Here is a 13,524-nt window from a genome sequence, read left to right as displayed (position 1 = left end):
GAGCAGAGAGGTAGGACTATATCTAATTCTCCTCTCTCGCGTGAGACAATGTGGGACACGAGGGTCGTCTCCATACTCAACTATCAAGCTAATGAGTACATGGAATCTGTACCGGGAAGCCTCCCGAAGTCATGCTTGCCTGAACTCAAATTTGAGATCCGGAATGCGTTCCTCGATGAGGACGTCTCTCCTGAACACACGTCCGATGTGTTTATAACGGAAGGCCGACTGCATGGGTTGCTAGCAATCTCCGTCTTCCCGTCTTTCAGAGGTATCTGCAATGACTCTGAAATATATCAAACATGTTCGGCATCATCCATGTGTTTTTACTTTATAGATTTAAGACCAAGAAAGAAACTAGCATGCGTCCTGGTTTGCCACGTCGAAGGAATCCACTTGTGGGTAAAAAAAGAAACTGTGGTCCATGCATTTTCGTATTCGTACAGACTGCCACTTCGGTCCATCTAAGCCATCATACAGGCAACAAAAACATCCTTTATCTTCTGCAGGGGGTGCAGGCATCTTCTTTGCTATTTTTTTTTTTTTTTTTTTTTTTAAAATTAAAGATCCTTTACTTCCATTCTCGTGTTTCTGCCGTTTCTTACCAGGTGGACACATTATGACGATCATCCAGTCAACAGTTCCTTCCCTGCACGGTTATAAAGTCGTCAGCACACAGAGAGCACACGATGTATTCATGGGGCAAGGGTTGGACATAAATCAAGACCACAGCACAAGTCCAAACAAGAAACGCTATATGGGTCCCAGGAAGGGCTCGCTTCATCCATACGATCGAGTAAGTAGTCGTCTGGGAGAGGTTCTGCACACAGCTAATTTGTTGAGCGCAGATCCAGGACAACAGCGATGAAGCCACACAGTCGCCTGAAGGTTTCTGGGCAAAGACCGGGCGTCCCTTCGTTCGCTGGATGTGCACACCCCTAGGTTTCCTGATAACGATCTACGGGTTAAATATTGTTGCCTGGGGAGGCATGCTGTTCCTCTTGATGTGCAATGCGGCGCCGGCGATGTGTCATCCCGACTGCGACAGCGTTAATTCTTCGCGCCGAATCTGGATCGAGATCGACTCGCAGATCCTGAACGCTCTTTTCTGCGTGACGGGGTTTGGGCTGGCGCCCTGGCGCATTCGCGACCTCTATCTGTGGGGTTTATGGCGATTAAGTCGGTCGGAGCGGAGTCGTCACAGAGGGCTCGTTCGCCTCGCCGATTTCCATTCGAATTGGTTCCGTCGGCCTCAGGAGGTAGACATGCTGCCCACTGCAGCATCTTCTTCTGCCAAACTGGAAATGGCCCATCTCACACCAACTGCCCTCTGGAAAATGGACGTCGTGGTTTGGGGAAACATGCTCAACACCGTCTTCCAGATCTGTCTAGCCTTATGTATGTGGACGATGAATCGATTGAATCGGCCGAGTTGGACCACTGGTCTATTCGTTTGCCTGGCTTGCCTCGTCGTTGGCATCGCAGGGCTGGTGACATGGTTGGAGCAAAGGCGCATTAAGAAAGATCAAGCCGAAGGCCCCACCAATTTAAATGCTAAGCCTCAGCCTGGGATGTGAACCGAATAGCTTTTCTAAACTGGAAATCCATTCATTTGTCTTGGCGTTACTCCCACAGACGCTACATAAGTACATTCAGGACACCACACAGACAGTGGGGCTCCATTTACAGTCGGTTATCATCTAGCCGAGCACCAGCGTATAGTCTCCACTCTGTCACTGGGGGCCATTTTAGTTGTAACTTGTAACAGAAGATCAATACTCCGTGTGGAGCACATGGGGGAGTCTTGAAGGTGGGAAGATGGGGAGACAAAATAGCAGCAACCGAGGTCACGAACGGAGAGAGAGAGAGAGAGAGAGAGAGAGAGAAAAGAAAAAAAAATTAAATATAATAAAATAAAAATAATGATAACAATAATAACAATAAATCAATAAAGTAAAAGGAAGAAAAATACAGCGAACGCCAAGTCCCTCGTCCAACGTCAGCCTTCCAGCTGAACTAAATTACTAACTAGTCAACGTGCATCACTAGTTTGATTGGATGATACGCCGGTTTGGACGGAGGCTGTGGAGAGGAATTCGTTCTTGTCAGCCTCATTTTGCGACGGATGTCCTTCCCCTTTTTAACCGATCGGCCATAGTCTAAATATATTCTGGCAAGAGTGCGAGTACGTGGCGATCTCAGCCTTACGATCCTCCCTTGTTATCCATGACCTACCATGTCTCTCAACATGAAACCCATAACCACGGATCGACGAAGAGCAGGCGGGAAGAGATCGCGGAAGGGATGTCGGACTTGCAGAGCTCGTCATATTAAATGCGATGAGACCCCAGGCTCATGTCAGAACTGTACATCCAGCGGTCGACGCTGCGATGGCTATGATCTGTATCGGTTGCCACTGGGGGGAAGGACACTGAAGAAAGACTCTTCATCACAGGTCCAGGTGGAGATTCTCAATGGCTTTCGCTGGAAAATGACCTCGGACGAGCGACGTTGCCTCTCATACTTCCAACACCACACTATTCCCACCCTCCTCGGTCTGTTCGATTCGACCCTGTGGGAAAAGCTGGTCTTTCAAATCTCTCAGTCCGAGCCGGCCGTATACCATGCCGTGGTCGCCCTCAGTGCGATCCACTACGATTCCGAAGCCAAGGGGATGCCATTGCCCATGGACCAGCCACGTAATACTTGGCATCAATTCGCTCTGGAGCAGTTGAGCCGCGCCTTTAATCTGTTGACCAAGCGCCGCACATCCCAGGATCCTCGGTTCTGTAACGTCACACTAGTCTGCTGTCTTGTGTTTGTGCTATCGGATCTCCTGCGCGGACATTATGATAACGCGTTTAGCCATCTTCAGAGTGGCATCCGGATTCTGCAGGACCTGCAGGCCCATCGGCAACTAATCGCACCGACACCTCGGGAGGAGCTGGTCGAACAGAGCCTGGTCGCCGCATTTGCGCACTTGGATATCATGTCCACCCATTTTGGAGTCGGGGGTCCGCTGCTGTGCATTGAGAATGAGCTAAGCGACCATCGGATAGATTGCGATCCGTCCATACCATTCCAGAATCTCCAAGATGTGCTCCGTGCGTTTGAACCCTACTTCAGTATGGTGTTTCAGTTTATTTCTCCCTGTATGTATCGCCCACCCGATCACATCGGTACCGACTATGAGGCATTGCACCTCCAACAGCTTCAGATCTGGTCCACAATGAGCCTTTTCATACGGCGTTTTAAGCAATTCTACAGTAGCATGTACGCTCGTCTGAGTCGTGCAGAGCAGAGGGGGGCTGACCTAGTAGAGATATGGATTTTGGGCCTATCGGTAGCGTTAAAAACGTGCCTCGTGGGCGGGAACATCTCCGTCCTGGATTGTTATACATCTGACTATGAGATGGTCCTCATCCGCATCGAAGCATTCCTGCAAAAATACCCAGAACGACCGAGTATCAGCATTCAATGTGGCATCATTCCTCCCCTCTTCCATACTGCGTTCGCTTGTCGGGATTACACGGTGCGGTGGCAAGCCATGGAACTCCTTTGGGAGTGGCCACATCGCGAGGGGACGTTCGATTCTAACTGGTGTGTCTCTTTAGCCTCTCAAGCGATGAAGCTAGAGCTGCAGACAAATATTATGAGTGGCCAGATTCCTGAAGACACGACTCCCATTGTCACTAATCGAGCGGGACAGCTTCTATCTGCCAAGGAACTCGTGGTCATAATGACGGACCACCAGCGACGGGTGCGCGTGTCCAATATGAATGGGGCGCGCGATGCGTCCGTGGTTGAGAGTGATTTTTCTCCGCTGGATCTCCTTGAAAGCGTCAAATGTATGTCCGGCTGGTCCTGTGTACGAGCCTTTAACGCTCTCGCCGCTCAGATGGAAACCTATGCCTTCCCGGCGCTTATTCAGTAGGTTGGGAATGTACTCATCAATACAGAACCTGTTGGTATTATTGGAAACGATAGCTGCACCGCATGACGCCTGAGCAGTTATTTGGCGTGCAAGCTGTCAAGTTGAATTCCTTGCTCTGCTTGCTGCAAAGGCTAGTCTTAGGAACTATAGTTAAAGTCAACTATGTTACAGGTCCAAGAGCTGCTCCTGGCCTCCAAAGGTAGATAGTAGAGGCTGATCGAGCTACTGAGAACACGGAGAGAGGCACCTGAATCAGGAGGCGAACAGACTCAAAGAAGAGATAGAAGAAAAAACTTCGCTGGATACGAATGCTGGTGCCGAGAGAGTTGGGGAAGGTAATACTTGGGGGCATGGCTCCGGCGTTACGGCGCATAAGGGGGGCAATGATAATATAAACTGAGATAAAATAAATAAAAAACAACACACACACAAAAAAAAAAAAGAATGAAAGAAAAAGTCTCTTCGTGTCTCCTTTTCTCTATTGTTTTTCACTTAGCTCACCTCTAGAGCAAATCAAGTTCTGTACTGAGTCGTCATTCCTAGCACCTTCTTTTTGATAGGCGTCCCGCAAGCATGCTACGAAGAGCGGTGATAGTAGAACAGTTCTCTTGTACTCATAAATCATAGCCACTAGTGAAGGACGTACATAGACGAGCCTGCCAATAGGAGGCGTACTCTTCCGGCTCTTGGGGCCATCATGTGGACCCAGAGTTTGGCTTTTCGTCGTATCCATCTGACACGGATCCACTACTGTGCCATCCTAGAGGCGCAGTCGATCAACGTGGCAACAATCGTGAATCTAGCACTTGTCAGGCATACCAAATCGTCTTGCCTATATTGTGTAGGGGACCACGCATGAATCTATTTAACACCATAGATTTCTTTCCATGCATCCCAAAGGTGAAAAGCCCCACTAAACGTCTGGGAACCCAGCATCCAGTTTATCTTAATCTCACTTAAAACTCCCCTGGAATGTGCCTAGTTATAGACTATCCGGCATGGCTCTCCGTCCGTGCAAGGTCCTAATCGTGGGAGGTGGAATCGCTGGTCTCGCCCTTGCTCTTATGCTGGAAAACAATGCCGTTGACTATGTGTTACTTGAGGCATACCCAAAGATTGTGACAGATGTTGGGGCTGGTATCTGCATGATGCCTAACGGTCTCCGAATCCTTGATCAGTTGGGCTGCTATGAGGATCTACTCAGTCATACCCAGACTTCCGTTACTGATATATCCTGGCGAGATCTAGAAGGCAAGGTACTAGGCTCGGTAGATGGGTCGGTATTGAATGAAAGGTATGCCTCGTATCGTCCTATCGGGACCTGCCTGTTTCGCTTATGTTTGAACAATAGATATGGTTATCATGCTCTGTGTATGGACCGCCAGGGGCTGCTCGCGACTCTTTACGGCCGGATCTCAGACAAATCAAAGTTGTTGACTCAGAAGCGTGTCGCAACAGTTGAACACGCCGAGAGCTGCGTCGAGGTCACCACGACAGATGGCTCTATATACCGCGGTGACATTCTTGTCGGAGCCGATGGGACCCACTCCTGTATCAGACAGGAAATGACTCGGTTGGCAAGAAACCTTCGGATCCAGGATGACTACAATGATGAGCCACCTGCAACCTATTCCTGCGTCTTCGGCGTGTCAACTGGAATTCCTGGAATCGCCCCTGGCTGTCTTGATTTTGTAGTAAACCACCAGTCCTCATACGTCATTGGAAGTGGACCTGAAAACCGGACGTACTGGTTTCTGATGTCCAATATGGGGAAGACATTCTACGGCGCAGATATCCCTCGATTAGACAACAAAGAACTAGACGCCCTTGCTCAAAAGCACTGGAATGACCACATTACGCCTGACGTGCGATTCTCAGATCTCTACAAGAACAGGATGTCGACTATATACACTCCTATGCGTGAATGCGTGGACAGAAAATGGCACTTGAACCGAGTTATGCTCATTGGAGATGCCGTTCACAAGGTGAGATCGCATGACAAGGTCCCCTAAATTCCAATTGCGACTCGTGATATAACTGACGATTACTCATGGTGGCAGATGCTTCCTAGCATCGGACAAGGAGGAAGCCAGGCTGTAGAGAGTGCAGCGGCATTGGCAAACAGTCTCATGGAGGTTTTATCGCAACCATCCTCGTGGGGTGCACCATCAATGACAGAGCTGCACAGCATCTTTCAGAAGGTCCAGGATCTCCGCGCCCCGAGATTGTCCCAGTTGATGGAGATGGCCCATTTTCGGCAGCGAATGGACGCTATGGAGACCCCGGAACTCAGAGATACTGTTTTGAACAGGTTCTCAAAATTATTACCGGTAGTAATAGAGCGATGGGACACGACCTTTCTCCCGGCGGTCTCGTTGAGAATGCTTGACGTTCCTGCTAGACCTAGAACCCTTCTATATCATGACGAGAGGCAGAACGACGAAGGATTCACGGGAGGAATGTCCAAGATATAGAGTTTAACATGACTTGTTGCATGGAAGTAGCATGTCTTTGTCAGAGTAATTTAATAGAAGGAAGAGATGATTTGCCATTTACGTTGCAGTATGTCTAAAAGGCAAATCCCAGATGCCGTCTCACGGCTTCCATACTTTATAAGTCGTCAAATGTAGAACACTCTATTAATGGTATACGGGATATAATTGGATCCAATGCCCTCATTGGTAGTACAAGATAATTTGACTAAGTGCAGTACTGCCTAGTAGACACTCACAGAAACATTATAAGAAGCCTTACCAGACAGCTGGATAGTCCTTCCCCGGAACACAAATTGTCCCTCAGTTGAGGTGGGCGCCATGATGTTCGCATGAAGCTTACCATCCTGCACATGCCACTCAACGCTTAGTGAACCGTCAAAGGCCGTAACAACCTTAGCCTGGGCTCTTTTCAAGCCAATCTGGAAGCCTGTTTCAGGTGCAATGATCCACTTGCGGTATCCGAATCCGTCGGGGCCTTGGGCAGGGCGCAATCCTGCTGCCCACTCGGTCAATATATATGTTGGCGCTCCACCCCAAGGGTGGCTTAGACTGGTGAAAAGGCTAAGTCCCGGTTGGTGTGTTTGAGCGTTGACGTATTCCCAACTTGTTCCCACCGCAGTCCGATTCTGTGACTCATCGAGGGGAAGCATCACACTCCAGAGATTCTTGATCAACTGAAGACCCATGTTTGTAGCATTGGCCTTGAATAGAGCTGGAAGGAGGAAGCCATTAGTGTTGGGCGAGATGTTCACCGTGGGATCGGAATCAGAGACATCAGAAGAGTCTTTGTAGCCAGGCCCCAGGCGCAGACCTGACAGGGTAGCCAAGGAGCGTGCAGTCTGATTAGAAGATGCCACCCCGGAGCTGATACAGTATGCTGTGCCACTGACGGAGAAGTTACCAATATCGTCAATGGAGGAGCTGTATGCCCCCAGTTGGTCGTTCCAGAGATTCTTGTTGACGGCATTCGCGATGGACGCCGCAACCCGCTGGTAGCGAGAAGCCGACTTAGTATCTCCAAGCGCAGTGGCCACTTCGGCGGCGCCAGTCAGCGCTTGCACAGCTGCACAAGCGACGGCGGATCCGCCATCTTGAGGGCCTATAAAGGCCCCGGCGTTGAAGGAGATGAGACCGGTAGTATTATTGACCTTACCAATTATCCAGTCAATCTGCTTCTGCCACTTCGGCCATGTCGTCTTCGCCCATGCGAGGTCACCACTCCACTGGACGAAGTCATGAAAGGAAATCAACCCCAAGAGCTGGTAGTCCGAGAGGTAGTAGGAGCCAGTTGGTGCAAATGAATTAGGCGAGGCTTTCATATTGTAGCCTATGTTAGGAGAGATCGCCAGCTCGCCATCATCAATCTGCGAATCTAACAGGTACTGCAATGTCCCCCGAGCGTGATCGATTCTGGATGTGCTGACACCGAGAATTCGCGCTGTATGGATGAAGTCGCCTAGCCATACTAGTCGGTCGCGCTTTGGGCCGTCCAAGCAGAGACTCTCCTGGTTTGCCTGAGTGCCATACTCCGCCAGAACATCCTCAGTGGTCAGTGAATTTGTGTACAAGGTAGACCCAGTCTCAGTGTCATAGACGTTCACGTTTCTGAAGTACGCCGCATGGTCTTGGTAGGCACCAAACCCAAAGGACCCTGAGAACTCCCCGGTTGCCAGAGGATATGCGGCCTTCGAGATGTTGAAGATTTGTCTATCGTTCAACGAGGCCGACAGATAGCCACTGGGTGACAATGAGACGGATACTTTGTACCAGGTGTTTTCGCGCACTGCGAATGGCACCTCGAACACATCCAGCACCCATGTTGTGAGGGTGGTCTGGTTGACAAAGTCAACTCCGTAGGCAAGCGAAATGGTGTTGGATGGCGTTAATGTGGCATTCACATTTGCCAGACGACTGGCCTCCGGGAGCTCGCCGGTCAGCATCATGGTGTACGCGCTACCAGCCATGGGCGATGCCTGTCGTGAGAGGGTCAGACACATCGATCTTCGCTCCCAAATAACTAGCTCAATCACTTACGACGGACCACCAGCTGCCACCCTTTTCGATCATGGTCTCAAATTCCAGTGTGTAATTGGCAAATGCTGTTCCATTCACTGACACTGAGGGGCGGACACTTCGTGTAAATACTCCATTGACCGGGTCGACTTCCCAGATTGCCTTCTGAGACTGCTTATCAACGCAGGCAGCTGTAGCAGCCCTGGCACCTAGCTTCCAAATCTCATTTAAGACGTCATCGTCGCAGCTGAACTGTCCAGGCAGATTCTCTGGTTCCACGGTATCGATTGTCGCGTCGAAACCAACCTCAGAAAGTGTGACAGTCCCACTGGTCAACAGTCGGATGGACTGCCACCTTTGTCCACCCTGCACAAGGGAGGACGTGACTCTCCCAGTTCTGGTGATATTGAATGTCTCAACGCGGAATGAGTTTCCCAGCTGATTGGAGAACGAGTAGGGACCGTCACTGAAAGGGTGGTCTAGCCCGTTGAACTCTTCACTATACTTCACTTCAAGTTGGACGGGCTGGGAGAGGGACGAAATGACGAAGAAGGGATACCCAGCACGCTCTGCGCCATAGTCCACAGTTGCCAGAGGAGACTGTGGATCGAGAGCAAATGCAGCGAAATCGTTGGTGCTCAGTTCTGGCTGGTCGCCTACAACCACGCCCACAGGGGTGAAAGTATCATCGCAGAATACAGGACTGGCCAGCAGCCCGGCACTGATTACGCAGAAGATATTTCGCCTCAGGATCATCGTTGCATACAGCTTTATTCAGTCATTGGTATGCTTTGATAGGGAGCATAATTCACTGCCCCCATGGGGGCGGATGACAATTGTCACTTAAGTTGGGTTTCCACCAGGGTCTGTCGGTATAATTACCACCGACGCTCCCCTAGAAAGTGGGTCTCTGTGCATGAAGACCTTCTTCTCAAAGTCCCTTTGACTTGTTTTGCGGGGAGTTGTGTGGGGTTCTGTCTGGGGAATGCCGAGAGAGTCTTCCGGCTGAACTTCGGGTGAAGACATGAAGGCATCTCGCCACGGCAATGTGTTGGCTTAGAGTTGTTGCGAGAGAGATCTGCGTCGCTTTATATTTCGGCAAACAGACCTATGTACTTATTGCCGTGTATGATAATTGCGAACTCACCACCACCTAGTCCCTTGCAAATCCTACTATGTATGTATTGATATTCTCGGGATGTCCGAATCGGCCCCACCAGGCAGCAATTGGAAAATAAATCAAAGAATGTCTAGTGACGATTATCCCTCATGTTGCTTTTCGGTAAACAAGAAGTACTCACGCATTTATTTTCTCTCGGAGCAGCCAAATCCAATCTCGTCAGGTTTGATGGCTTCCGTTCCGAACCCATGAGACCCCTGCGCCTCTACATCATTTTCCACTGGTAGAATCAAGTCATGAAGAGTTATGTCATGGAATCGAGTCGCAGGGGAAAGGAAAAGTTCGGGTGGTTATGCAGTGATTTAGGACAGACAGAGGCACTGCGCTATTATGTTATCAGATGTAACCTCGGCGCGATTCAAGAGATGGTTCCTGCCTAGGCCGGGGGAATCATGATTGGAGGGCAATTTCTAGAGTCACTGACCCCTGCAGATGAAGATCTGCAAGCCCGCTCATAGAGCGTGACACTAGCAGATGCTGTCACCTTCATGTCAAATGATACAGTCGCCTGCAATCCCCCAGTCGGAGCATATGTAGCAGCTAGTTGCACCGTGGTCCTCGGTAGTGACGCGCTACAGGACTAATCTGGTTTACTTCGATCACAGAGAAGTGCGTACTTATTGCAGACGCCAATTAAGTCTCTCCCGGACGAAAAGGCCTAGACTGTGGAAGAGTTCTGCGAAATGTCAGACTCCTGACAATGATACAAATCCACTTGATTTGAAATGGTGTGCAGTCAAAGTTACATCGCGTGGATATTAGACAATATGTCAATATTAAGCTTCACCAGCCTATACTCTATTTACAATAAAGTGAAGGTAGCACCATCTTCCTCCATATCGCACTCGACATCAATCTTCAGTCAGTGCTACTATATGTCTGCCAAGTAATGGAGTAAACCCAAGTGCCACCTAACCATCATCCACGTCCGGAGTGAATGATACCATAGGGGCACGGGAGACCCTTTGTGAGAAACTGGCCAACTTCAGTCGATGAATGCGATTAGAATGATAGTGAAGGCAGGCACGTGCCTTTGTCTGCAGGGACCACGACGGCCATCGTACAACCTCGATAGGGTTATCTTTGTCCTCCTGACATGCTGTGATACCAGCCAAGGAACCCCTTGGCCTGTCGCAGATGGCGGCCGACGCTAGCCAGCACCGTTACATTGGTTCTATACACGGAGGCATCTGTCCTCTATAGGTAAAGTTTGAACCAAATGAAATTGTATTGCCATGTGCCAGTTTACAAAGATGATCCGTGTCAGGATGCGCATTCGGCGCGTGTGTTATGTCGACACTGGTATGACCATCACCAGTGAAGGCACTCGGTGACTGTAGGCTGTATACGTTGCACAGGGCTTTCCTGCTAGTCGATGTGGCTCCCACGCTACGGTCATCCCACATCTGCTTGGGATCGATTCTACAGCCACTGATTGGAATTGGTCGAGTATACCAAGGCGTTGACCAGAAACATAACCACGTCCTTTCTATGCAAGAGACCCTAAGAGGGTCATTACTAGAACGTAGCTTGGACTGTATGCAACCTCATTGTTGTGTCATAAAGAAACTCTGCCTCTCCATACGAAGGTGAAACATCGAAATCCTACTTTCTTGAACAAGACGGTAGAATCCCAAACGTTTTCATTCACAGGATGCAACCGCTACCTTGGAGTTGGGGGAGACCATCTGCATGATTCAAGCCATGAGGGTGCAATACATACATATTTAATTCACTTACTTGGTGACTGCCATTGTCTATAAAGCCATCGTAACCCATCTCACGAGGTTGAAACATCTCACAACCATCTCTCAGTGTCTCAGCCACACAGACCAACAATGCGCTTCTCAACCAGGATCTTTTTCAGCCTCACGGTTGTGCTCAGTTGGGCTTGGGTAGCCCATGGCGTGGCCATCTCGAAGCTTGAGGGACGAGATGAAGTGCAAGGCGCCCCTGCAGCGTCTGGCTATCGATCTGTTGCGTACTTCGTCAACTGGGTAAGTATCGTCCTCCCGCTCACAAAGTGGCATGGGACTGACGAGGCTTCGTAGGCAATCTACGGTCGCAAGCATGACCCTCAGGATATTGTAATCGACCAGCTCACTCATATCAATTACGCCTTCGCCAATGTGCGCCCTGAGACCGGAGAAGTCTACATGACTGATGGCTACGCTGACATCGAGAAACACTATCCTGGTGACTCGTGGTCTGAGCCCGGCAATAATGTCTATGGTTGCATCAAACAAATGTATCTCTTGAAGAAGAAAAACCGCAACCTGAAGGTCATGCTCTCTATTGGCGGGTGGACTTACTCCAAGAACTTCGCACAAGCAGCGAGCACAGAGGCTGGACGAAAGATGCTTGCCGACTCGTCCGTCAAGTTGCTGTCCGACTTGGGTTTCGACGGGATTGATGTTGATTGGGAGGTCCGTTTGTCCGCTAGTTCTTCAATATTGCGAACGATCACTGACTCTGTGCAATTGCTTTAGTATCCGGACAACGATCAACAAGCCAGTGACTACGTTCTTCTTCTAAAGCAGATCAGAACTGTACGCCCCCTTTCCAGCTGTGCCTCATCGAGTTTCAAACTAATACAGAGCTAGACACTGGATGACTACAGCCAAAAGCATGCCAATGGCAAGCATTTTATTCTCACAATCGCCACGTCGGCAGGTAAGCTAATCATCACCTGGGTCCACTCTTCACACCTCAGGGTTCGATCTGACACGACTATCTCGGCCAGGCCCCGACAAAATCAAGAAATTACATATTAAGGATATGGATGCTCAGCTGGATTTCTGGAACCTTATGGCTTATGACTATGCCGGGAGCTTTGCTAATTTCACTGGGCACCAAGCCAACGCATACCCTGACGACTCGAATCCGAATAGCACTCCGTTCAGCACCCAAGCGGCGATTGATATGTATCTGCAAGGAGGTGTAGCAGCGAGCAAGATTGTCCTCGGCATGCCTCTGTACGGCCGGTCATTCGCCAATACAGATGGTCTGGGTAAGCCATTCACGGCAGATGGCGAGGGTAGCTGGGAGAACGGGGTGTGGGACTACAAAGCCTTACCAAAGCCGGGATCTGAGGTGCATGAGATGGAGAACATCCTTGCCAGTTATAGCTACGACAGCAAGCAGAAAAGGTTGATCAGTTATGACACCCCTAAGATCGTTCAGCTGAAAGCTGGATACATCAAGAAATTGGGCCTGGGTGGCTCTATGTGGTGGGAAACCAGCTCCGACAAAGGCGGCAGTGACAGTCTGATTAGTACGGTAAGTTTCCTGTTCCTTGGTATGTGCGATATATTTTCACTTCGTCTGACTGGATGATCAGGCAGCAAATGCACTCGGAGGCACCGGGACCTTTGAGAAGATTGAGAACCAATTGGACTACCCAGCCTCGCAGTATGACAACTTGAAGAACGGAATGAAGTAAGCTGGGCAACCTCGGAGCACGCATGATGTATCTTGAACTGTGGTCTGATGTTTGGTTTAACTCGAATGTTGTGTTTTTGATCCTGGCAATCTTATAGTTTATCTATTGGTATTCTTCCCTGTCATTCAACTTTGCTGCGTAGGCCTGTAATACAGCCGGCATAGGTCTCCTGTCATGTATGTCATATAATTAGTTCTTAGATGGTTGCCTTTTCGATTCCATCGTCGAGGATATGAATAATTCGTACTGAAAATGCCCTTGAAATATAACCTACCCCAATCATCCATCCACTACACGCACCATCAGCTAATATCAGTAGTAGCTAAGAGATAAATATGCCAGGAGGGGTACCTTGAAGTCAATCAGCCTAGTAGGACTGAAAACCCGAACTTGTTCTCTTTCACGTTGTATGCTAATAATTATAAAACATCCTAGTACGTATATACAGAGCGCATCCAAA

General features: G+C 49.4%; 5 protein-coding genes across 5 annotated transcripts; 4 read left to right on the top strand and 1 right to left on the bottom strand.

Annotated features, from left to right (window-relative positions):
- The first annotated feature begins 584 nt into the window (after positions 1–584).
- Positions 585–1,679, top strand: BDV27DRAFT_120114 (DUF2985 domain-containing protein). The gene is made up of 2 exons (XM_032065024.1): positions 585–796; positions 849–1,679. The coding sequence occupies exons 1-2, from the start codon at positions 620–622 to the stop codon at positions 1,575–1,577; spliced, it is 906 nt and encodes a 301-aa protein (XP_031933021.1). The 5' UTR covers positions 585–619; the 3' UTR covers positions 1,578–1,679.
- A 577-nt stretch (positions 1,680–2,256) lies between these two features.
- Positions 2,257–4,293, top strand: BDV27DRAFT_120113 (uncharacterized protein). The gene has a single exon (XM_032065023.1). The coding sequence runs from the start codon at positions 2,492–2,494 to the stop codon at positions 3,932–3,934; it is 1,443 nt and encodes a 480-aa protein (XP_031933020.1). The 5' UTR covers positions 2,257–2,491; the 3' UTR covers positions 3,935–4,293.
- A 639-nt stretch (positions 4,294–4,932) lies between these two features.
- Positions 4,933–6,323, top strand: BDV27DRAFT_140843 (FAD-dependent oxidoreductase; the record flags this gene model as incomplete). The annotated part of the gene is made up of 3 exons (XM_032069737.1): positions 4,933–5,228; positions 5,286–5,919; positions 6,060–6,323. 3 exons carry the CDS (start codon positions 4,933–4,935, stop codon positions 6,321–6,323), a joined length of 1,194 nt encoding a protein of 397 aa, XP_031933019.1.
- A 327-nt stretch (positions 6,324–6,650) lies between these two features.
- Positions 6,651–9,198, bottom strand: BDV27DRAFT_152595 (Six-hairpin glycosidase-like protein; the record flags this gene model as incomplete). Its single annotated transcript, XM_032071595.1, has 2 exons — positions 6,651–8,402; positions 8,464–9,198. 2 exons carry the CDS (start codon positions 9,196–9,198, stop codon positions 6,651–6,653), a joined length of 2,487 nt encoding a protein of 828 aa, XP_031933018.1.
- Positions 9,199–11,460: 2,262 nt separating this feature from the next.
- On the top strand, positions 11,461–13,064 carry BDV27DRAFT_140841 (glycoside hydrolase family 18 protein; the record flags this gene model as incomplete). The annotated part of the gene is made up of 6 exons (XM_032069736.1): positions 11,461–11,619; positions 11,674–12,048; positions 12,112–12,171; positions 12,226–12,295; positions 12,366–12,901; positions 12,963–13,064. The coding sequence occupies 6 exons, from the start codon at positions 11,461–11,463 to the stop codon at positions 13,062–13,064; spliced, it is 1,302 nt and encodes a 433-aa protein (XP_031933017.1).
- Positions 13,065–13,524: the final 460 nt, after the last annotated feature.

The sequence above is a fragment of the Aspergillus caelatus genome (genome assembly GCF_009193585.1).
Source record: "Aspergillus caelatus strain CBS 763.97 unplaced genomic scaffold BDV27scaffold_7, whole genome shotgun sequence".
NCBI lineage: Eukaryota > Fungi > Ascomycota > Eurotiomycetes > Eurotiales > Aspergillaceae > Aspergillus > Aspergillus caelatus.
Note: the sequence above shows the minus strand (reverse complement) of the source record. Positions and strands in the feature narration are given on the sequence as shown.